Genomic DNA, 24,009 nt, shown 5'->3' with positions numbered 1-24,009 from the left:
AATTGTAGAAAAAGTGAAGAGAAATGAAATATAATTCGTTTTGGATATGACATGAGCATACACTCAACAGTGTAAGGCTGGTCGTTTGGGCGACGGGTTTATTGACAAGTGGGGTCGGTCAGACCTGACATATTTCACTGTTCAAAAGATTGATACGTTTGAAGCGTCAGTGTTTAAGCTGCTACATACGAGACTGACATTTGGGAACACCTGTGCATGTTCCCTTTTATTGCACCAACGAGCCTATAGGCCTACATATTTCTATTAGAGAACGCACACATGTTCATACAAATGCCACGGTATAATAATTAACTGATCTTGAATTAACTGCAAAATACGAGACATTGACAACACAAATGCATGTACTTGCTATTCACCCACGAGCCTATATTTCTATTAGAGAATGTATACATATTTATACAAATGTAATAGTATAATATTTAAGTGCTCATGTACAAGACTGACATTGACAACACAAATGCATGTACTTTCTATTCACCCACGAGCCTATATTTCTATTAGAGAATGTATACATATTTATACAAATGTAATAGTATAATATTTAAGTGCTCATGTACAAGACTGACATTGACAACACAAATGCATGTACTTTCTATTCATCCACGAGCCTATATTTCTATTAGAGAATGTATACATATTTATACAAATGTAATAGTATAATATTTAAGTGCTCATGAATACGCTGTTGGATACAGTAAACTACGGTTATAACGAACACAAAGGGACTACTAATTTTAGTTCGTCATAACCGTAGTTCGCTACAAGCATGTATACATCATATATACTGCAGTAAAGAGCCGGGGCGAAAGGAAAAGTTCGTGATATCAGTCAGTTCGTTATAAGCGTGTTCGTTACAAACGTAGTTTACTGTACAAAACTGACATTGAGAACACCAATGCATGGTCTTTCTATTTATCCACGAGCCTTTATTTCTATTAGAGAATGGATACATGTTGATACAAATTTAATGGTATAATAATTAAGTGATCTGGAATACGCTGCTAAATACGAGACTGACATGGAGAAAAAACATTTTTTGTTATTTTCCCGCCGAGCCTAAGTATGTGTGATAGGGAAAGTACTACACGTGTAATGGAATAAATAACATATGTTACGATGAGTGAGTGAGTGAGATGGGTTTAACACCGCTCTAAACAGTATTCCAGTTATATCACGGCGTGTTCTGTCAGCTTATGTGGGAGGAAAGCCCTGAGTGGTCTTAGACGTTTACCACTTCGGTGAAACTCACGATCACGGGTATGGTGCTGACAAACCTAGAAACATAATCGGGGTGAACCGGGATTCGAACCTACAGTCATAGGTTTCGGGGGTACCCAAGGGACGCAACTTTCCACAACGAATCGCGTTGCCTTAGATCGCCTTCTAATACCCGTGCCCCCTGTTACGATGAAATGATACCTGTGGTAATTTCGTAAATGACCTATCCTTAACCACGGAGGTGACAACGACCGAGTTAGTATAACTTGCTAAATATGTAAGTGATGAGAAAATACAAATCACATTTGTTTTAGGAAACAATGTCACAACATAATTTTTATTATTGTAGTAATTTCATAATGGCAATTATTACAAATGCTTGCAGCGACGTCATGTTCCATTATTATCTTTTTAAGACGTGTCTATTTGTTTTTAAAGGGCATCAACGGAAAAGGTACATCAGTGTACTTTTTTCATTTGATCATCTGACACGTCTCTGTTGATTACAACCAAAATTAACAAGAATACGTCAAATTATCACCTCAGAAATCTCGGAAAGCTAAGACCTTATCTCACAAGACCTTCAACTGTAAAACTAGTTATTTCTTCTCTCTCGTAATGTCCAGAATGGATTATTGCAACAGTCTCCTTGTGAATGTTTCCAAAGACCAGATATAGACTCCAGAAGCTCCAAAATTCGGCAGCAAGAATCGTTTGCAGAGCAGCGAAAATCAATCACATCACTCCCAGACTGAGAGAACTGTCTCCCTGTTGCATCGCACTGAATACAAGATCATGCGCAATGCATACAAATGTTTCAACAACATTGCCCAAAAATATCTCACTGAACTCTTACCAACCCACTCTCCATAGAGAGCTCTCCGATCTCAACAAATGAAACTATTTTCTATTCCGGAAATCAGATAGAATCTTCTCCTATTCCGCAGCGAGTCTATGGAACTACAGATATTGTGGGATTATCTCTTTCAATCCCTGCTCTTTAAGCCCACCTTTTTAACAATCAGTTATCAATGCTAAGCGCACGTAACTCAAAGTTTTGTGCCCTTTATGCACTATATAAATACAAGCATTAATATTCTTGTTATTATTATTGGAGCGTTATTTATTTTATTATGGGGGCAACTAAAGTAGCTGCATGACACCCGGCTGTCTAGGATACGTTGATCTAAGCCTAGCAAATACCTAATACTTCAAAGACGCAGTCACCCACGTGTTGCATATAGTCGAGTCAATTTTTCAATAGGGGCGTTAGGATGTCAAGAGAAAGTATTATTAAATGTCGTGTGTAATGATAAATATATACGTGTACAATACAATGTCACTCACGTGTAACAATGAATATTTCTCACAAAACAACTTGAAATATCAAAAGAAATGCCGTATGCAGCGTTTTGGCGCAGTAAGGAAATCCTACATTCCCCACATTTCAAATGAGTCGGCCGAGTACAAAAATCGATATCGCATCCACGTAATAACGACAACAAGCGTGTGTGCCGAGTATGGTGGGTTGATGTTTGGTGCGAGGTTTCGAGTTACTGGAGCTACATTGGATAGTTTACAATGGTAAGTTGTCACATACAGATATATTATCAGGTGTGAAAGAGAAGATACACCCGCATGACCAATTCGGCAATTCAAGCGTGACCGATCGTCTGCGATCGCGAGAAATGCTTTTCTGACTAGGCCTAGATGACGAATATTTTTCGATTTTTCTGATTGTGCCGAACGAGCGTCCACCATGTCTTTCAAACACCTCGTGTTGACGTTTTGTCCATAACACCTCCGTGTTAAAGATGACATCTCCGTTTTCGTCAACATTATGCACTTTTCCCCATTCAAAGGAAGGCTGAAAATAGCATCTCCAATGCATAATCACACCAATCTTTTTCATCAGCTGTGAAATCGACGGCTGTGTCCTTTTGTAAGGGTATATTCGTTGACATCAGTTATAAAGAAAAGTAGGCAGTGACATTGTCATAGATAATTTCTCTTCAAAAACTGTCCCTGTTATAAGATGCTGAACTCAACATACATTGTCAAGTTCTAGTACAGTACAGCCTCGATCATCAGAAACTGTCTGTCCTATGTGCAGGTAAACATGGGTACTGAGCCAGTAATATGTGGGAATTGTAAATGAACATGCATTGTCAAGTTGTACTAAATTACATGTTAACAGCCTCAGTCATTAGAAGCTATGTCCACTATATACAGTTAACTTAGCTGGGTATTGAGGTTGTGTAGGTTGTAGTTTTAAATAAATATGCTACCCTTGAAGATCCGGGGTAGAATAGGTCTTCAACAACCTATGCTTTCCGTAAAAGGCGACTATCCTTGTCAAATTTTGTCAAAAGGGGCGACTCACGGGATCAGGTGGTCAGGCTTGCTGACTAAGTTGATGCATGTCATCGTATTCCAATTGCGTAGATCGATGCTCATGATGTCAATCTCTGGATTGTCTGGTCCAGACTCGATTATTTACAGACTGTTGTCATACAGCTGGAATATTGCTGAGTGCGGCTTAAACAACAAACCCCAAAATAAAATAGATAAACATACATTGTCAAGTTCTTGTAAATTGATAGCCTCAGTCATCAGCTATCTGTCCAATATACAGGTATTTCAGAAGGGATTAGATTATTAGGTTATCTAAGTGTGTTGACTGTACTGAGATATATATTGCAATATGGCCATGCTCAGGTGAAAAACCTACCTTCGATACATGTAATATTATTATCAGCTTCTGAAATGATGTTTTACACATCCCAGTTTTCCATAAGTGTTAACAGAGCATGTTCAGATCTATCTTCAAGATGTTATTGTCAAGAACCTTGAAAAGAAATTGTAACAGAATCAAATCATGTCATATTTAGTTTCAGCATGGGCCTATATAACTAAGAACAAACTCTGGCAATAACAAATTGATATTTGCATCTAATATAAATATATGCAGTATCTTTGCAGACTTTGGGGTATTTCATGCTAATGAACATGATGAACACTTTAGCTTCTGTTAATGATTTTATTGATCATATATATTTCTATGACATTGTTGAAGTCCCTAAAATGTTTTATGTGATGGAAAATAGTTGAGTCTTCAGTCCAGATTCAAGATTGCATGTTTTGGAATTAAACCCCTTTTTCCATGCACCAAGACAAATGTCAAGCCGACAATGTATTCAAGGGACGTAACTCCTGAAGACTTGCTCCAGAGTTCTTGACATCAAGCCAAGATTCTTAGGCAGTTAAAAATTAGCACAAGCTTACTAGCCTGTGGCTAGGAATATTTTCAAAGGGAAAAGTGTAATTTACAAGATTACTGGCTGTCTTCTTCAAATTGAAAAGAAAGATAGATTTTACTTCCTGGGTGACAATAATTTCTGGACGAAGTTAGTGGATGCATTTAGCAGAAATTCATTGTCATTATTATTGTGGAATATTCCCTATAACTATGGTATATTTCCTATCACTGTTGTATATTCCCTCTTTCTGACGCATATTTTCTATCACTGTGGTTGTCTGAGGACAACAAAGACCAGGTAACAATTCTATAAAAACCAAGATGAAATATCTTTACACTAGTGTCCAAACAGATTTCATCTTACTGTGCATTTTTAGCCTGTCTTTTAAGAAACTTGCTATTCTTCATCTTCATCTGACTAGTAATATTTATTAGTCTTATTATTGAACTTAATAATACAGTCGGGGCGGTTGTCTAGCCTAGTGGTTAAAGCGTTCGCTCGTCACGCTGAAGACCCGGGTTCAATTCCCGACATGGGTACAATGTGTGAAGCCCATTTGTGGTGTCCCCTGCCGTGATATTGCTCGAATAATGCTAAAAGCGGCGAAAAACCATACTCACTCACTCACTAATAATACAGTCACAATTAAGGTGATCACTGATTCCAGGCTTTTTGTTAGTACATTAATTCCAAGCCCAAGACTACCTCAGTTTTATAGTGTGTTCAGAACAACTTGTGATTGTTATTTGGAATGTAAGTTGTTTTTTTCTTTGATGAGACTATAGCTAGTACAGTAGCCTTCTACCAGCAGTGTCACTTTGAAAGTTTTACAAGTCATGGGGAGCAAACCAATGATAACTTCTGGTTCTTCAATGATTTTCTATGTCAGTATTTTCTTAATTAGCTATACACATTGCTGTGCTTTTACTTTCTGAGATGATATGGTATTAAATTAAAATTTTCTCATAAATTTGTCCCCTTGTTTCAAAATAGTAGAATTCTAAATGATTTCTTTCATAAAACTTTGACCAGTTTCAAAGCAATTTTTCCCACATATACCCAATACACATACATGTCCTCACAGACCAGCATTGACATAGGGACATATTTCTTCAGCTATATTTACTGTCCATATAGAATAACGAAACTATCACTTCAAGGAATGAATCCCATGGTCAACACGTGGCCATGTATCCTTGATCAAGGAATGGAAAGATCTTACGTTATATTGACCTTTTCTCCACAACCCACACCTGAGGCTACTGACAGTTTTCACCTGTGCAATGTGCTCCCTGACCTTTGAGTGGACAAGCAGGTGCTTTCAGTTATTGTCCTATAATCTGGAGAAAAAGGATCATGCTCCTTCAGAGTTGGCTGTTTTAGTGCCAGGTATATTTTTGTTTACGGAGCTGTCAAATTGGTTATCATCAACGTTGTAAGGTGAGATGTCTTGATGTTTCTCATGTTTCGGCGGACGATTTGGTGTATCTGTGGGTTATAGTGTGTGACAAGTTGATGGTAATTGGCTGTTATGATGGTAGAATTGTACACCTGAATTGCTTGAAGTGGCTTGCCACTTGTCGTTCATGGTTTGTTTGAGTAATGAGCTTTGTGTTACAACAAGCTAAGCATGAAGGATTGGCTCTGTGGAGGCATGTTTAGAACTTTGTATTGTTCTTTAGCCTAGTGGATAAGGTGTTCTCTTGTCAGCTGTAAGATCAGGGTTTGATTCCATGGTACAGCTGGCTGAACATGAGGGATTGGCAGTGGAGGCATGTAAAGAGCTTTGTATTGTTCTTTTGGCCTTTGGGCCAGCTGGCAGCCTAGTGGATAAGGTGTTCTCTTGTCGGCTGTAAGATCAGGGTTTGATTCCATGGTACAGCTGGCTGAACATGAGGGATTGGCAGTGGAGGCATGTAAAGAGCTTTGTATTGTTCTTTTGGCCTTTGGGCCAGCTGGCAGCCTAGTGGATAAGGTGTTCTCTTGTCGGCCGTCAGACCAGGGTTTGATTCCATACATGGTATAGCTGGCTCAACATAAGCGATAGGCACTGTTGAAGCATATTAAGAGCTTTGTACTGTTCTTTTGCCCCTTGGTCCAGCTTGTAGCCTAGTGGATGAGGTCACTTGTCAGCTGAAGGCCAGATTTTGATTCCCATGTACTGTGTTAGCCCTGTTGAGAATGCACGTCAGAATAGGCCTACTGTATTTCATGCTCATATGCTGACTCAAATGAAAATCGGATAGTATGTATCTGTGAATGATGCTGTTGGTGACGTCTGCATAGGGTACTACAGATATGCACCCCAGATGTTGTATACATAAATGACCACTAGTTTGGCAATATGTATGGTATTTGAGTCAGCAGGAGTCTCTTTTCTCAATGCACAAATGTCACATATGTGTGCTTTAAACTCAGTCACATGTACAATGTGTACTTCAGATTTGGTCGGGTAGATTTCTGTTCATATCAGTACCTAGGGTATACAGTCAAGTCTCGTTAATCCGACACTCGTTAATCCGACACAAATGATGGGAACCGATTGATTCAGTGCTATTTAGTCCCGTTAATCCGACATTCTCGCACTCCGACTCCGACACACCTAATTTGCAACGAATTACCGAAATCACTCATTAATCAGTCTCGTTAATCCGACACAGTGGTCAGCGTACTCCGTGGTCATCTGACCGCGAGTACGAACAGGTTTATAAAACATGGTCGACTCACCATGGTCGACTGGTATGTAAACAAGAAAGCATGGATGACTTCATTAATATTCAAAGCCTGGCTTCTGATCTTGGATCGGCAAATGCGATTGGAGCAACGCCACGTGGTATTGCTGTTGGACAACGCCCCATCCCATGCTACTGTCGACACAACTAATGTGAAATGTCACTTTTTGCCACCAAACACCACATCGCACATTCAGCCACTAGATGCCGGGATCATAAAGAATTTCAAGCTATATTATAAGAAACAGCAAATGAAATTACACCTCGACAATGTTGATGCTGAAGAACCACAAGCCCTAGACGTCAAGCGAGCAGGGGACTTTGAGAAATGTGCCTTCAAAATGTTAGAAACCGAAAACACTGACAGACTATTTTAAATAGATGAAGCAAGTTGTTAAGACAGTAGCACTTGCATTTACACGAGGAAACGTGTGTCGTTGATCATCTGATAAATTCAGTGAGTAATGTCTCTATTGTTACGTATAAATGGGAAAATTATTATTATTTTTGCACAGTCATTAATTATAAATTAAGGAATGAATGAATAAACAACATAACAATATTAATATTTCAGTTTAATGATTTTATTACAAGGTACACACGGTTATTATCTATCGTGAAGACGTCCGATTTTCGATCACAAATCACTTAATTTCGTTAATCCGACATACTCGTTAATCCGACACAATCATGTGCAACCAACGATGTCGGATTAATGAGACTTGACTGTATTTCTGTAGTAGTTGCGCTGACAACAACCCCAACACTCATGGATTATCTTTGTACCCAGATAGCAGGGATACTTACCCATGCTTTCTATTTCAGCTATATGAAGGCGGTCTGTAAATAATTATCTGGATCAGACAATCCAGTGATTGATATCATGAGCATTGATCCACGCAATTGGGATACAATGACATGCATCAACTAAGTCAGTGAGCCTGACCACCAGATCCCGTTTGTCGCCTCTTACAACAAGCATGGTCGCCTTTTATGGCAAGCATGGGTTGCCAAAGTCCTAATATTTACACAGATATAACTCAAATATTGCTGACTATAGCATTTAACAATATTAACTCTGTCTTACATGATCTTGCCAAACAGTGTTGGGAATAAAAAAAGGCTAGGTTTTCATCAGGATCCACAGACCTTTGAAGCTGCAGGCCCTGATTTAACTCTTCAGGCCCTCTTTTATAAAACTGCAACTTATTGTGACAAATAAATCAACAAATAAATTTACTGAAGGTCATAAGGACACTTTACAAATTTATGACTATGGGCCCGACATGAGATCTACCTGCCACGGGAAAGGAGCAGGTGTTTGTTTCGAACACTGGTGCCAAATTGTTACTTTGTATTTATGGTGCCCCTCCCCACCTTCCCTGTCCCAGTTTCTTTGTTTTTATGATCTTGGTCTTCGGTGATAATAACAATGTTCACTCATATTTATGGGGGCAGTAGGGTAGCCCAGTGGTTAAAGCGTTTGTCCATCATGCCTAAGGCCCAGGTTCGATTCCCCACATGGTTTTGAGGAAAAAAATCTCACTCACTCACTCACTCACCCATTCACTCACTCACACACCCATTCACTCACTCAGGGCACTCAGGGCAGTAGGGTAGCCTAGTGGTTAAAGTGTTCCGGGTTCGATTTCCTACATGGTGCAATGTGGGAAGTCCATTTTCTGGTGTCCCCTGCTGTGATGTTGCTGAAATATTGCTAAATCATACTCACTCACATTAACAGAACTTGGTGTTGGTGTTTAGTTTTTTTTGCTGATCTTTCTTGAAGTAGAGATCTTGATTTGTATTGGCAGAGTTTCACATTCAGTAATTCATCATGGGATAATCGTGTGCTGTTGCTTGAAAAAATGATAACAACACAACTATTTTACACTTTTTATCCATTACCGCCTTTTTTCACAAAGTTGAGTTCCATATTTCTTGAGGTGACATTGTTAAGGCCATCCCACCCATACTTCATGAATCTCAAGTAGGTGAGTGTTCCCAGTGAGCATATGTTACACCACGATATGCCTGATACGTCCTGTGTGATCTCGGTGATGTGTTCCTGATTAAAATGGCAGAAAACAGTAATTTCTTGCAAGGAGCACCTGTAACAACCTGCTGGCCTTTATGCCTGTGAAATGTAAAGTTGAAACATGCAGGGGGCTGTAATCAAATAGGGCTGTTGTGTCTTCCTTCATGCGTCTTCTCGCTTAATGAGTACAGAAGGGTTGTGCAATTGTTCTTCACTCTTTGCATGGGCAGGGGTAAATTCAAATGGCGGCCTTTTGGCCCAGTGGCCAGTTCAATTTGCAAAGGGCTTGCTGAAATGTAAAGTAGGTGGCCCGCCTGGCTAGTCAAAATTTCACCACTTATTGTGTGTATTTAATTTTTTTTTTTTGATTCAACTCGTGAATCGTGTAATTTTGCTGAAAAAAATATCTAGTGGGGTGAGGTTAAGGTTAAGAATTATACATATCAATCATCTCAGTAGAGTGACAACCGGCTGTCATTTTGTAATGTTGTTTACAATAACAGTTCTAAAATTTCTTGAGCCCCCACATGCTACTCTGTCGGCTTCTTCAGGGACTACATCATTTAGTAGTAGACCAGTTTATAGTTTGATGAAGGGCCAACAATTTTTAAAAGGTGAAAGCTCTGCTGGCTTCATCTTTATTTTGAAAATTAATTTTTTTTATGATCTTGTTTGTATGGTTTCTTTCTCTGCCACATTCAGCAATATTCCCACTGTATGATGGTGGCCTGTAGAAATTCAAGTTTCAAACCAAGGATTGATATTATGTGCAACATCCCATGCAGTAGGGTCATGATGACACACAATTAAGTCACACAGCTTGACTGGTCCATATAGTCGTCTCTTCCATGACAGTAATGGGTTGCTAGGGACCATTTCTAATCAGGAAACCCAGAAGAATGAGTAAAAAAGAGCCTCACTTGCTTGTCTGGTCCGAGATACAGCTGGAATACGGATGACAACATTGTAAGACATTGTTTACTTCACTCACTCACTCATTCATTTCCCAAACCACCTCCCTGATTCAGTGGATAGAGCTTCTGCCTGGAGAATAGAAGGTAGGTGGGTCGATCCCTGGCCTCAAAGTACTAAAAGATGGTTCTTGTTGTTACCCTGTCTGGTGCTCTACATTCAGGAACTGGTTGGATCAGAGTTAATATATTGTTTCTGAGTGGGTTATCCATGTTAAACTGCAACATCTCGGTCTATCTCAGTAGGTTAGCACTCCAAAACTGGACCAGTTCAAGCAGCCATGCACACACATTACACATGCATGTACGTCACTATGTAAGTGCAATAATCTTGAACAGGAAGTTAAGCCCCTGTTAACCACCTCACCCCAAACTTTCTGATTGTTACAATCTAATGATGAATGAATGGCAATGAAAGTTTATGTTAATTCTGTAAATTTATTGTTATGCATGTTTACAAATTGAACAAGGTCTACAATAGCTGTCAGCAACTCATATTGCCCTTTCAACTCTCTATCATGTCTCGGACCGCCTCCGTGGTCCTGTGGTAGAGCGTCCGCCCGGAGAGCGGAAGGTCCAGGGTTCGATCCCGGGCCGCGTCATACAAAAAGACGTTAAAAGATTGTACTTGTTGTTACCCTGTCTGGCGCTCGGCATTAAAGGGCTAAAACAAGGACTGGTCGGCTCGGAGTCAGTATACTGTGTCTGAGTGGGGTATTCATGTTAAACTGCGGCATGGTATCTCAGTGAGCTAGCACTATAAATCGGCATCAGTCCGGACTAGTACAAGCAGCCACACACACACATACACGTGCATGCACGTCGCTATATAAGTGCAATAATCTTGGACGCGACGTTAAACCCAATTTCACCTCACCTCACCTCTATCATGTCTCGGGGACCTCTGACACCTCCATAAGTCTTTAGTGTTTATCAAGGTGATTGTGTCATTATAAAGCTGTTAGGACCATCAATTCTGTTGAAAAGGCCAGACAGGCAATACACTATCCCCACTGGACTTCAGCCATTAAAGCTTATCGAGCACACTAGGCAATATAGGCTATATCATCACAAGGCAATAGAATGGTGTGATTACCATAATGTGTTCATAAATAGCTCGTATTACCTGTAGGCGAACAGGTGCTTGAGGGGATATCAAACACAGAAGTACTGCGACTGTTTGTGTTTGTATTGTCACAGGCATGTCGATTTGACATTATTTATGCCAGATAGTAAATGATATACAAGTGGATGTTGTTTGAACTATGCTTGAACCATATTGCTTCTCCTGTATTTTGTTCATGTAGCGCTCTACAGTATGCCAGCTTTATGCCAGTGGTCTGTAAATAATTGACTAGACAGTCCAGTGAATGACATCATGAGCATCGATCTTTTGCAATGGGTATTTGATGACATGCATCTACCAAGTCAGCGAAACTGACCACCTGATCTGTTAGTCATCTCAATCACTGGATTGTCCGGTCCAGCCTCGATTATTTATAGATGCCATCATATAGCTGGAATATTGCTGAATGAGGTGTTAAACACCAAACAAACAAAGTCTCACTCATGATGATTGGTGTGGAAATTTTGTATTCTGTATTGTACTTTGTAATGCAACTATAGCATCTACATTCATTATGATCATTGTAGGGGCGGTCGGGTAGCCTAGTGGTTTAAGCGTTCGCTCGTCACGCCGAAGACCCGGGTTTGATTCCCGACATGGGTAAAATGTGTGAAGCCCATTTCTGGTGTCCCCCGCGGTGATATTGCTGGAATATTGCTAAAAGCGGCGTAAAACCGTACTCACTCACTCACTATGATCATTGTACCATTTTCAATAGTATTTGAATCAGTTACAAACTAAGGCTTTAGTAAAATGTCAAGAGTTGGTTAATCATGTTAATACGTAGGATTTGGTAGATTTATCCCAACTTGTCCATTTATTGTGACCCAGCTTGGGAACTTTGAGGAGATAAAATCAAGAGTAATCGGTGGTAGAAACTAATATTTTTAGTCCACTATTCCTTATAATGATAACATATAGCAAAACCCTAAAAAATGGAAAATTTCTACTTGTCCTAATGATACCTAACTATTGGGCAGTTTGGCAAGGACTACAGGACTAGTGCCAATGGATTGTTGAAGCCAAAGAAGATATGGTTATCTGCTCGGTGACTTTTAAGACTGTTGAACATCATACCATCATGGTGTGGGTCGTTGCTCATGCTTTCAGTCACTGGTTTGCCTGGTGCAGCAAGGGCGGATCCAGCATTTTCGAAAGGGAGGTCCAAAATACCAAAAGCTTCTGTCAGATAATTTTACTGCTAACTACCTACTACATTTGGTAGGTGGGTTGGGGAATTCCAGGATTAGATCTTATCGTTCATGCCTTGCGGGTGGATGGTTTTGAGATCGAATATCCATTTGAGTTCAATGGACCGGCGTCTGGCCGTGCTCTGAGCTGACTCAGGGTCTGTTTTGAGCTGTTGTATGATTTGATAGTGTAGGTCTCTAGTGGAGTGTCCTATGGAGTTGAAGTGTTTGGCGACAGGTTTGTCCCTTTGGTGGTTTATATCGGCAAAGTGTTCTTTGAGTCTGATGCAAAAGTGTCTTTTGGTCTCACCTACATATTGTTTGCCACATTTGGTGCAATTGAGCAGATAGATTATGTTTCTGCTTCTGCAAGTGAAATGCGGAAGGCATTTATATTTTTTCCTTGTTGTGTGGCTGGTGAAGGTGTTGGTCAATTTCAAGTTTGTGCATATTTTGCAGACCTGTTTGTGACAACTATCATCTAAATTGGGCTGATGAGAGCATACAAGCTCGAAACTAGTAACTTAGATTGCTCTTGGGTCTTAGCCCAAAACCCTTTATTATTACCTACTACATTTGTTTTTCAAAAGGTTGGGGGGAGGTTCCGGACCCCCTGGATTCACCCTACTGAATCCTACCCAGGATGTACCCAATCTTTGGCATGAAGAGTGAACGAAACCCAACGGCCCCCAACGGCCGCTCAAATTCACAATGTTTGGTTACATAGAGAGTCTCAATTACTTTTATTTCTGAAAATGAAAAATATTATAACTCTCCAAATGTTATTTCAGAGATTAAATAGTCTAATTGTTTCTTTCTTTCTTTTCATCAGTATATTTTGACAAGCTACGCCCTTCCATCCAACATCCCATCCTATGGTGTGAACGACACCATTAAGACAGGTGTCTATGTAACGACAGCTCAGTAAAGCAACCTCAAGCTCAGATTGACCCTTTACCTGTTGATGTTTTAAATAGAAATCAAACAGAAGGTTGATACAGCTTAATTCTGTGTACATCGACAGTACATATTCCAATAAGCCATAGTGCCTTTTGTCAGGATGTTTTATGACAGTGTGTACCTCCACCCACTCTCAGAGCCTAATGGTGGGATTTGTTTGATGTTTAAACATACAGAAGCAAATATATTGTGATACATCTCAATGGAACAGCTCTGGCAGATTTAGAGGTGTCGTTTTACAGATGCGGTACCTATCACGCTACACAATGTTTCAAGATGTCCTTTCATATACTTCTGTGGTTGACTTGGTAACTGCACCTATGACTTTCAACAGACCAGTATGGATATTAGACAAACAGATATTTTGTGATCCCAATGTAGTTTTCTTTAGGTTTCATTGTTGGAATGGCAGACTTACTTCCTACTTTACATTTTGAGGAATAAAAAAAATATAGATCTATTTGAAATTTGAATTTTTATTTTTTTATTTTATTGACCTATCAAATGTAATTTTTTACTACAAATCAGTAAACTAAAAGAAAAGAAAATGGTCAGGCCTTAATTCATATTGTGGCTGGCATTGGGTGATGATAAGATGCTGTATAGCATCATGTGTAATTACTGTTGAAATTTATGTCATTTAGTACATATTGTAGCAAATGTGAACGTGTGAATTGTGATTAATAGCTGATTCTGTCATTGTGTGTTATGTGCCACCTTGGATTGGTGTTTGCAAATCATGCTTAAAGACGTTCTTTTTTCTCAGCCAGTAAGTGAACAGATACTTAGATACTATCATGAATTTAATCAAACATTGTTTTGTGTCACCTAGAATTAGTGATCAAGTCATTAAACCCTTCTGGAAAAGAACTATTATGTTATAATTACAAATTTTATATATTGCACTTAACTGAATGCAGTGTAGTTAAACTGGAAGTCTTGTTTCAGAAAAAAACCAATCATGCCCTTGGTTGTGAAAGTAAATTTTTGTTGTCTGGAAATCTCAATCAAAACTAAAACTGCATTCATTTGTGGGGAGGAAAAACTGATTATTCAGCAGAATCTGTGAAGAGTGTTTTATCACGAGACCTTGCCCACTGCCTTGTCAAAACTGACAGCAGCATAGCAGTTGTAGCATGTAAACACCCTCTGTGCCATACGACAGTTAACACCTACATAAAACATGTAATAAACTTCATATCCAACATGTGATGCAATTCCTACCACCTGGAAGCCAACGTACCCTTGCCACATGCGCTGACTTCTACGCTTGGTGATAATGTAATATTTGCTTTGGTTTTCTCACACACAAGACTGAAAAGAAAACAACAGCCGTTTGTCATACAGTCTGGGATTCGCAAGCAGACAATAAAATCCTGATTTACACAATAGGACATTATTCTGTCCAACTTTCCGATAAAGGTTAGGGGGACGGATTGTGATTCACTGCTTCGCGATTATCTCGATTTTCATGAACCCCCTCACCTTAGAGTTAATCCCTTAGGTCACGTTGTCCTGGGAATAACGGGACATGGTCATTATGTTGTGATATACACCAGCATGGATTTATAGAAAAGTGATGGAGAACTGGCGGAAAACGGATTTTATTTGATGAATGCAGGTAGGAGATAATGATAATGTATTTATGATACATTTCTAGTTTAGGTCCAGAATTTTTCCTTAGGAAAACAAGAAGCAATTGTTTTATTTTACTAGAAAGTGTTTTTATACATGTTTGGCTTTTCGTGGCTTAATGTGTGCAGGGAAGATTGTGGCATTATTTGTTGTATGATTGCTGTAGAGTTGTGAAGGCTTAATATTTAGTAGTGTGCTTCTTAACAATATTTGTGTGTTCTCATAACATTAAAGATGGAGGTTTCATCTTGATTATACCTGTGTGTGATGTAGTTTTGTGGGTGATAGCTTTTTGTATTGACTTTTGGGGTTATGGGTTGGTTTATGGCCTTTTATTATGGTGTTATATTTGGTTTTCACATAATCTTGTTTAAGCACACTCAACCTACGTTTTACTGATTTGAAGTTTAACAATAGGAGGTTGAAATTCTTTGATCAAATAGGCTTTCCTGTTTGCCAAAACTGTTCTTAGAAAGAAACGGGGTGACAGTTTTATCATTAGCTGTGCTTCAGGCATGAAATGGCAGTGTAAATATTTTGCATCTTTAGATGTTGCAAATGCAAAGGTAAATCTCTTCAAAAAGCACAATTCATCAAACAAGTACTCTTTCTATGTAATAAAGTAATTCAACCACATAGTTACAATGAAAAATAATGACAGAAAAAGATCAGCTAAAGTTATTAAATCATCAGAAGGAATTATGTTTACATTACCAGTACCTCGCACAACAAAAATCATCAAAAGTCTATTGTTTAAGTTTAAATATTTTGAAAGGACAACCAACTGTAACCACTTTTAGTAATTTAATTTCAAAGCTTCAGAAGAAAATTGTTTATATTACCTGTGCCCACATGGCCCAGGTAACCTTAACGAGGAAATACCTGTCAGGTGAGAGGAGCATAGGTTAAGACTATTAGTAATTCCAGCATCTGCATGTTGATATAGGTCATCGGGGCATTGTACATTGTAAAGGGGTCAGAGCGTAGGGGCAGCTTGTGGCTACTTGCGCCATGCTTTGTCCGAATGTTTACCTTTTCGTTAAGATGTATAACGAGAAGGCAAGTCTGTTTTTTCAAGTCCTTTGCTCCTAATGGCGCGTAGCTGTTTTGAAGAAGGCGTTTTGCCGTGTTGATGATGGAATGTTAACTGTGCGTACTAGTACTTCGCCTGTCTTAAACATGCGTGTGACAATTTGTCTTCAGTGTGATGCAGCATGTGTTCGAAATGGGAGTTTTTGGAGACAGGATTTCTTATTGCTGGATTTGTTATTGAGAAATAATGGAGAGAGAAGTAAGTTATTGATTTATGTAAATATGTATAGTTTGGTTATTGAGGATTTTTTAATTTTTTAAACTGAGGTATTTGGCCTCATAAAAAATGTCAGTTATTTTTTCAAATTTGAAAACATGGAAAGCTGGACAGTTTAAATATCATCATGTGATTTGACACTTGTACTAATCAGAGATGTTTTAATTGTCAATATGTATGGAAAAGTGGTTGGATTAATTTTTGCACCAACCAAAACACACACACACACACTACTTAATTAGTTAGGCTTTGTTAATTTTTATCATAAATGTAGACATTTCATTACCTGTATCAAGGTCAGAGCAACATGTTGCCATGTTGGTGTCCTTCGTTTCCATTGTGTGATATTCAAGTGCAGGGATCAATTTCACTATATCCAAGCTGCACCAGTGCAGGTGAAACATTGCTAGTGCAGGTAACTGTTATTGCCAGGTTGCGCCCAGTGCAGGTAACAATTCCCACCACAAGTGCACGGCAGCAGTTATATTTAATAAAAGTGGAAAACTGAATTCTTTTAGAACTGGCTGCAAATCATTTCGAATCCAGGAAACAAAAAATCATGCAATTTGTGAAAAAAACACAGGTGTTCTGAATGCAATGAACTCTTGCAGAACTAATTCTTCACAATTACCACTTGAACAGTCACTCATGAGGTTACAATCACGTCAAACAGATACTTTGAAACTTCTTTCACTGGGTTTACTGGGTATCATGATGCCATTTAATGATTTACCATGTTTACCCCAAATAAAATACTGGAGCACATTCTCAAGATTTTTTTCTCTTTCAAGAAATTTCTTTTCAGAGTCACTGAAAATACAGTGTTTCAATTTATGATAACTGGTTCAGCCAGTATTTTGGTTGTGCAACGTGATTAATTTACTTGGCTGCACCTGGTGTATTTGTTAGAGCAGAATGAAATAATACCCAGAAGTGCATTTATGGTTGGATTTTGGTTGTCAAGGTAGACACAATTTTATGGATAACAACTTCTTTAATACTGTAAAAGTCCATGTTTTGGTATAGATCCTTATACCGTTGTCAAGCAAGTCTTGCTTGACAGTAGTATAAGGATCTTTGCTGAAATTTACAACGGTATAAGGATCTATACCGATTCCTCGCCTTTTACAGTATTAACATGATTAAAGAAAGTGTTATCCATAGAATTGTGTCTACCTTGTCATCTATCAACTTCTAAGCAATGCCTATCAAACAGTTCATGGTTGTTGGTTGTTTGTTGTTTAACGCCGCACTTAGCAATATCACAGCTATATGGAGGCGGTCTGTAAATAATCGAGTCTGGCCCAGACAATCCTGTGATTGATATCATGAGCATCGATCTACGTAATTGGGATATGATGACATGCATCAACCAAGTCAGCGAGCATGACGGCCTGGTCCCGTTTTCGCCTCTTTCGACAAGCATAGTTGCCTTTTATGGCAAGCATGGGTTGCTGAAGACCTATTCTACCACGGATCTTCACGGGTCAAGCATTTATGAATTGACATTGAGTGATGGAAGTCAAAGTTGTCATCATGTGTTAAATGATATGACAGTGATTTGTAATTATTGTTTCAGGGATATACACTTACGTATCTTGTGAGCATTGAAATACGCAATAGAACTTTAGAGAACTTCTTTAGCCTTGCAGAATAGTGGTCGGAAATATTTGCTAGCCCCGAAGAATGGGATCTCACCGTAATATGAATGTTTTCTTTAACGAAATGAGTAAATTGGGTTTTGGTCTTGGTCAGGTTTGTGTCAAACACAAGTAACTGCATATCCTTTATATGTGGTGCAGTGGACACAGCGTCTGCCTGGGGAGTGAAAGGTCAGTGGTTTGATTCCTTGGCCTCATCATACAAACAGACCTTAATAGAATGTACTTGCTGTTACCCTGGATCATGCTAGGTGTCAGTATAATGTGTCTGAGTGGGGTATCCATGTCAGACTTCGACTTGCACTATTAAACCATGACTAGCACAAGCAAACACATTCCAAGTGCATGCACGTCTCTACATGAGTGAAAAAATGAATTATGTTAAACGCCATTTCACCTCACCTAATCACCTCCTTAAGTGTAAACTATATACAATGAAGGTAGTGTCACTCAGTTAAGATATAGTTTTACGTAAGAATGGATATTAGGGGTGTCACAATTCTCAGATGACGTGCCACATGACAAGACTACCTGTGTCTCAAATCATGCTTTAATTGACTGCCTCTGTGGTCTAGTGGTAGAGTGGAAGGCCGAAGGTTCGATCCCTGGCAGCGTCATACCAAGAGACATTAAAAGATGGTAGTAGTTGTTACCCTGCCTTGCGCTCGGCATTAAGGGGCTAAAACAAGGACTGGTCTGGTCTGAGTCAGTTTAGTGTGTCTGAGTGGCGTGTTTCTGTTAAACTGAGACATGCTAATTCAGTGGGCTAGCAAATGAAATCGGCATTACTCTTGGCTAGTAAAAGCAGCCACATACACAATAATCTTTGCAACATTTAACTCCCTCCCCGACATGCTTTAGTTGTGTATTGTTTTTAAAAATGAACTAATCACCAAGTTTTGCAATAACCCAGGCTTGCACTTACTGCCTGCCATTAAAGAAACTGGTACATCTAATTGGTTAAACTTGCCAGAATCCCTTTCTACAAAGCGATCTTAGCACTAACGTAATTGTAACTCCCATACCTTAACATACACTTAGACAGTTGTAGTGCTAAGATTACTTTGTGGAACTGGTCCCTGGTTGATAGCAGCCATGTTTAACAAGAAGTACATACAATAACGGCGGAAAATTAAGTTTCACAAATTACGACTCCAGTTTTCCAATATATATCTAGATTTTAGTGTCACAGTGTTTATCGAGATAGTTAATAGTATAGACCATAGTATTTTACATTTCTTTATCCAACCATTAGAATGTCTCTATTATGTGTACATGTATTATTTTGTATCATTTGGGGATTCCGGGGATTCCCCTGAATCTCACGCTTGTCATAAAGCCGATCATAGAGGATTTTGTGGTCAGGCTTAATGACATGGCTCATTTCGTGTTCTTGTACCACATTGACGTTGATTGTTAATTGCTTTAAGGCAGTGATTGGTCTGGTTTATAAATTCAGTTATTAAAATGTAGGGGTGTGCGATATAACTAGTATACCAGTATATTGCAATACGGCTTTTAACAATGTACATATTGCAATACAAGCCTTGTGTATCAATATTTTCCGATACAGTCACAGAAGAATTAATATATATCATTATGTAAATTATATCTACTATCTTGAGGCGTTTGGATGAACTGGGTTCCTATCTAAACCGTGTAAACCAGTTAACAGCACACACTTCAGACTGTTTACATTAACATTCCATATTGATGTTGTAATAGGTATTTTCGTTTATCTGTACTCGCCTGAAGTCTGGATTATTGAATGAAGAAGTACCATTTGAACAGTACAAATATATACTATAATTTGGGCCCCAATACGTATTGCATTATGTATCACAATATGGCTCTCTGTATTGTGTTACATATAGCAATCGATTTATGTACCAATACACCAGCCCTATTAAAGGCCGATGCTTGTTTAGATTTATAAACCTACTGCCACTTTTGCCTGTAGTAGTGTAGGTATCTTGCTATCTCATAGTAACCTTATGAGAGGCACTACTTTCAAATGAGACCTGCTGAGAGGTTTTACATTTGATTTGTAATACCTAGGTTATACCTAGGTAATACGGTTTTACACTTGTTCTATAGTCCTTGACAAATGGTCCAACAGTTAAGGTATAAGGACTAGTAGAAATTTGTCCTTTTTAAGGGTTTTGCTTTATGTTATCATTATAAGTCGACTAGAACTGTTAGTTTCTAAACCTGCAGTTGAAATGCATAAACAGCCTTTTAATATGCATCTAATGTTGATGTTTGACTGGATAAAAGTCACAATTTTATGTCATGATCGTTCCATGACATGTATTGAACCTGTAACCTCACATTATCATGTTTCGTATTGTAACCCTCTGTTTTCCCTCTGAGCCACTGGGGCAGGTCATGAAAGGCGGTTCAATCTTGACCTATGATCGTGGGTTTGAATCCTGGTTCGTTCCAATTATGTTTCTAGGTTTGTCAGCACCGTACTCATGCTTGTGGGTTACACCAAAGTAGTAAATGTCTAAGACCTGATCACTTTGGGATTTCCTGCCACATGGAGCTGACACGCCGTGATATAACTGGAATACTGTTCAAAGCGGCATTAAAAACCCAACTCACTCACTCATGGAAAAAGTGGAAGCCCTTAATACCGTCAACCCAAATTCAATTAACCACTTGGGAATAATATGTGAAGCCAATTTCTTAGTTTTACCCTCTGTAATATTGCTGGTCAATACTCATGATATCAATCACTGGATTGTGTGGTCCAGACTCAATTCTTTACAGACTGACGTCATACAGATGGAATATTGCTGAGTGCAGTGTTGAACAACAAACTAAAAATGTAATATTGCTGGAAATAAGCCTGGAATATTGATTAAAGGAGTGTTATGATATGGTACAAGTTTACTGATGCATGAATTGGGCTAACTCTAGTAAACAAGAGTAAGTTCTTAAAAACAAGGATGTGATGAATGCACACTTTACTGACTGTGGCAGCCATTCATAGTTAATGCAGCATGGATAATCTTGTGAAGGTCTGTTGGTCTTAATGAAAAACATGATCCTGCTGTCATAATCTGACCTCTGAAAGAACCCATGGTAAACTTCCTATGGCGGAAATAATACATATTACTTAATTCATAAGTCAAATAGTAATATAGATATAGTTAAAGATTTATATACATGAGTGAGTCACTGTGTGTTACCATGTTCCGCCTGAAAGTTGTACACTGTGTATAATTTCATGTATTGCATGCTTATCTTGGAGTGCTGGGGTAGCTTCATGTGTTCGCGCTTCATGTGTTCGCTCTTCATGACATCAACCAAAAATTTCATTTGCCTCATGGGGGGGGGGAATTATATGTGAAGCACATTTCTAGGTTTCCCTTTGCCTAATATTGCAGTAATATTGATAAAAAGCACTCTGCGACTTTAGCCACTAGTCTGAATCCTGAGTCCACTAAAGTTCTGTTGGGTCTATTATAAAGCTCCAGGAAAGAAAATCCATATACAGGTCTAGTTGTCTCAAAAGGTTTTGGCACAGACTGAAAAACTTGGTGTAGAACCTCACTCACTCACTCACTCACTCACTCACTCAAAATGGGAAAAACGGGATATTACAAGAAGATCCGGGTTAGAATTGGTCTTCAGCAACCCATGCTTGTCTTAAGAGGCGACACTGCTTATCATAAGAGGTAAACTGACGAGGTTGACGCATGTCATCGTATCCTAAATGTATGGATCAATCGTCATGATGTCAATCACTGAATTTTCTTGGTCAGACTTGATCATTTAAAGACTGAGGTCATATAGCTGGAATATTGCTGAGTGGGGCGATAAACAACAAACAACCAATGAAACAAACTCCCCCCATTGTTAGTTTCAAGTTGAACAAGACCAGCTCATAACACACTGCTAACAGAGCACCAGATAACTTTTGAGTTTTTACTCTCTGGTTTCTATTTTAATTAGGTTGTTACATTTTTCATTGGGTAACCAATATTTTTTCACTCATCTAGTCATCACTCTATTGTTTTTTCCCAAAAATTAGTAAACATTTTATGATTTTGAAAAAATAAAATAATGTTTTAAATGTATAAACTGTTCTAAATATATAGGCTTGACTTGGAAAGTAAATTAGCTCATAATTGTTTCGGAAATTAGCTCCTTTGTACATATGCTGAAAAAGCTTCATTGGGTATTTACGCGAGCTGTATACATTTGAGTTTTTCATTTAATGCATGCATTTCTGTACGCATGTTAATTGAAAGTAATTGAAAGTAATTGGTTTTTGAACATTTTTAGGGAGTATTTACGCAAATACTCTGCTCATCTGTAGCTTTGTGCTAATGACATATGTACATCCCAATGGTTAAATAAGGTATATCAAAATACAGTAAACTTGCTACAACGTGGATGCTGCTTCACTCTTCACTCAATCAGTTTCCAATCCAGTAGAAAAATCACATTAGTTCACCAAGTGACCTCACGGTCATGTAGCATTACTGGCGACTACAGACTACCACATGAGTGCCTCAAACGAGATTAATAGTGCCCCCCCCCAGTGTAAAGTACATGTCTTAGGGGCCTGATTGACTATGGGATACCTGTGGATAAAAGAACAGGTAATTGAATTATGTTGTGGCTGAAGGTATGTCAGGTTAATCGTTCTGACAGGCTTGCTGTGCTGACTGTTGGACTGAGACTAAATGAAGGTTATTACCTGGCATTAATGGAGCTCAGTGCTACTGAAATAGAGCACAATTGATGTAAACTGTTTGCAGATTAAAGAATTGAAACTGACTTATTGATGGAATGCACTTGTCTGCATTCATTCAGTTCTTTTTAATGTTTGTGGAAATGTTGATGTTCTGGGAAAATTGCAGTGAGATGATTTGTGTGGATCAAAGCAATTTAAGAAAAAAATATTTTTTTTCCTTTTTGTCTGCAGTAAATGTGTAACAAATTGAATGCTGACAAAAATGTTTGGACAAATGACCTTGACCCCTTGAACATAAGCAGAATATCAGGATATGAGATAATGCCATATTTATTATTATTTATTAGCCTACCCTAGTTTTATGAAAGTCAGTGTATTAATCGTATATCAGCATATACATGATATACTATATATATGAGTATGGTAAATATCTTGTATGGTTATTCTTTCATGACTCGAACTGGGGGCACAGTTGTCTAAGGCACCACAATTCGCTGTGCAATGTGGCATTCCCAGGGCTTGCCTGAAACCCATGATTGTGGGTTTGAATCCCTGTTTGCCCTGAATATGTTTCTTGGTTTGTCAGTACCTTACACATGCTCGTGGGTTTTACCACAGATGTAAATGTCTGCGACCTGCATCACTTAGGCTTTCCTCCCACGTTAAGCAGACACACACCGTCATATAACTGGACTACTGTTAAAAGTGGTGTTAAACCCAACTAATGTATTATGTATATTTAAGATCTTGTATTTCCACCCCCAATTTCATCTTTTGGAGTGGTCCAGTAGCCAAGTGGTTGATACAACATGTCAGAGATGTTGTCAATTCCCAACACTGGTACAATGCATGACTCGATCTTGTCATTCATATGTGATATGGGACATGGGGTAGCCTAGTGGTTAAAGTGTTTGCTGATCATGCCAAAGACACGGTTTGGATTCTCCCATATGGATACAATATTTGAAGCCCTTTTCTGCTGGTCCCCACCACGATATTGCTGGAATATTGCTAAAAGTAAAGCAAAATCCATCTTCACTTTGATTCACTCTCATCATCACTAACATTGGTAGAATATTTCCCACACTGACTAGTCCATGAAAAATAGACCTTGATGAACTGTTTCACATCATCAAAACTGGCAATAAAATTTGTTAATCCTTGAAACTCATAAAAC

General features: G+C 38.6%; 1 protein-coding gene across 3 annotated transcripts in view; it reads left to right on the top strand.

The window, feature by feature from the left end:
- The first annotated feature begins 2,734 nt into the window (after window positions 1-2,734).
- LOC139449330 (microtubule-associated tumor suppressor candidate 2 homolog) overlaps window positions 2,735-24,009 on the top strand; it is a 167,510-nt gene continuing 146,235 nt past the window's right edge. The window contains exon 1 of one of the 3 annotated variants that reach the window (XM_071230641.1): window positions 2,735-2,823. In XM_071230641.1, the coding sequence (XP_071086742.1) occupies window positions 2,821-2,823 (3 nt within the window). In that variant the 5' untranslated portion in view covers window positions 2,735-2,820. Of the gene's footprint in view, window positions 2,824-15,105; window positions 15,138-24,009 lie in introns of those variants that run through there. The other 2 variants (XM_071230642.1, XM_071230639.1) reach the window with 2 other exon arrangements.

The sequence above is a fragment of the Haliotis cracherodii genome, unplaced genomic scaffold (genome assembly GCF_022045235.1).
Source record: "Haliotis cracherodii isolate W230 unplaced genomic scaffold, xgHalCrac1.p SCAF_8, whole genome shotgun sequence".
NCBI lineage: Eukaryota > Metazoa > Mollusca > Gastropoda > Lepetellida > Haliotidae > Haliotis > Haliotis cracherodii.
The sequence above is the reverse complement of the archived record's forward strand: the minus strand, read 5'-3'. Positions and strand labels throughout refer to the sequence as shown.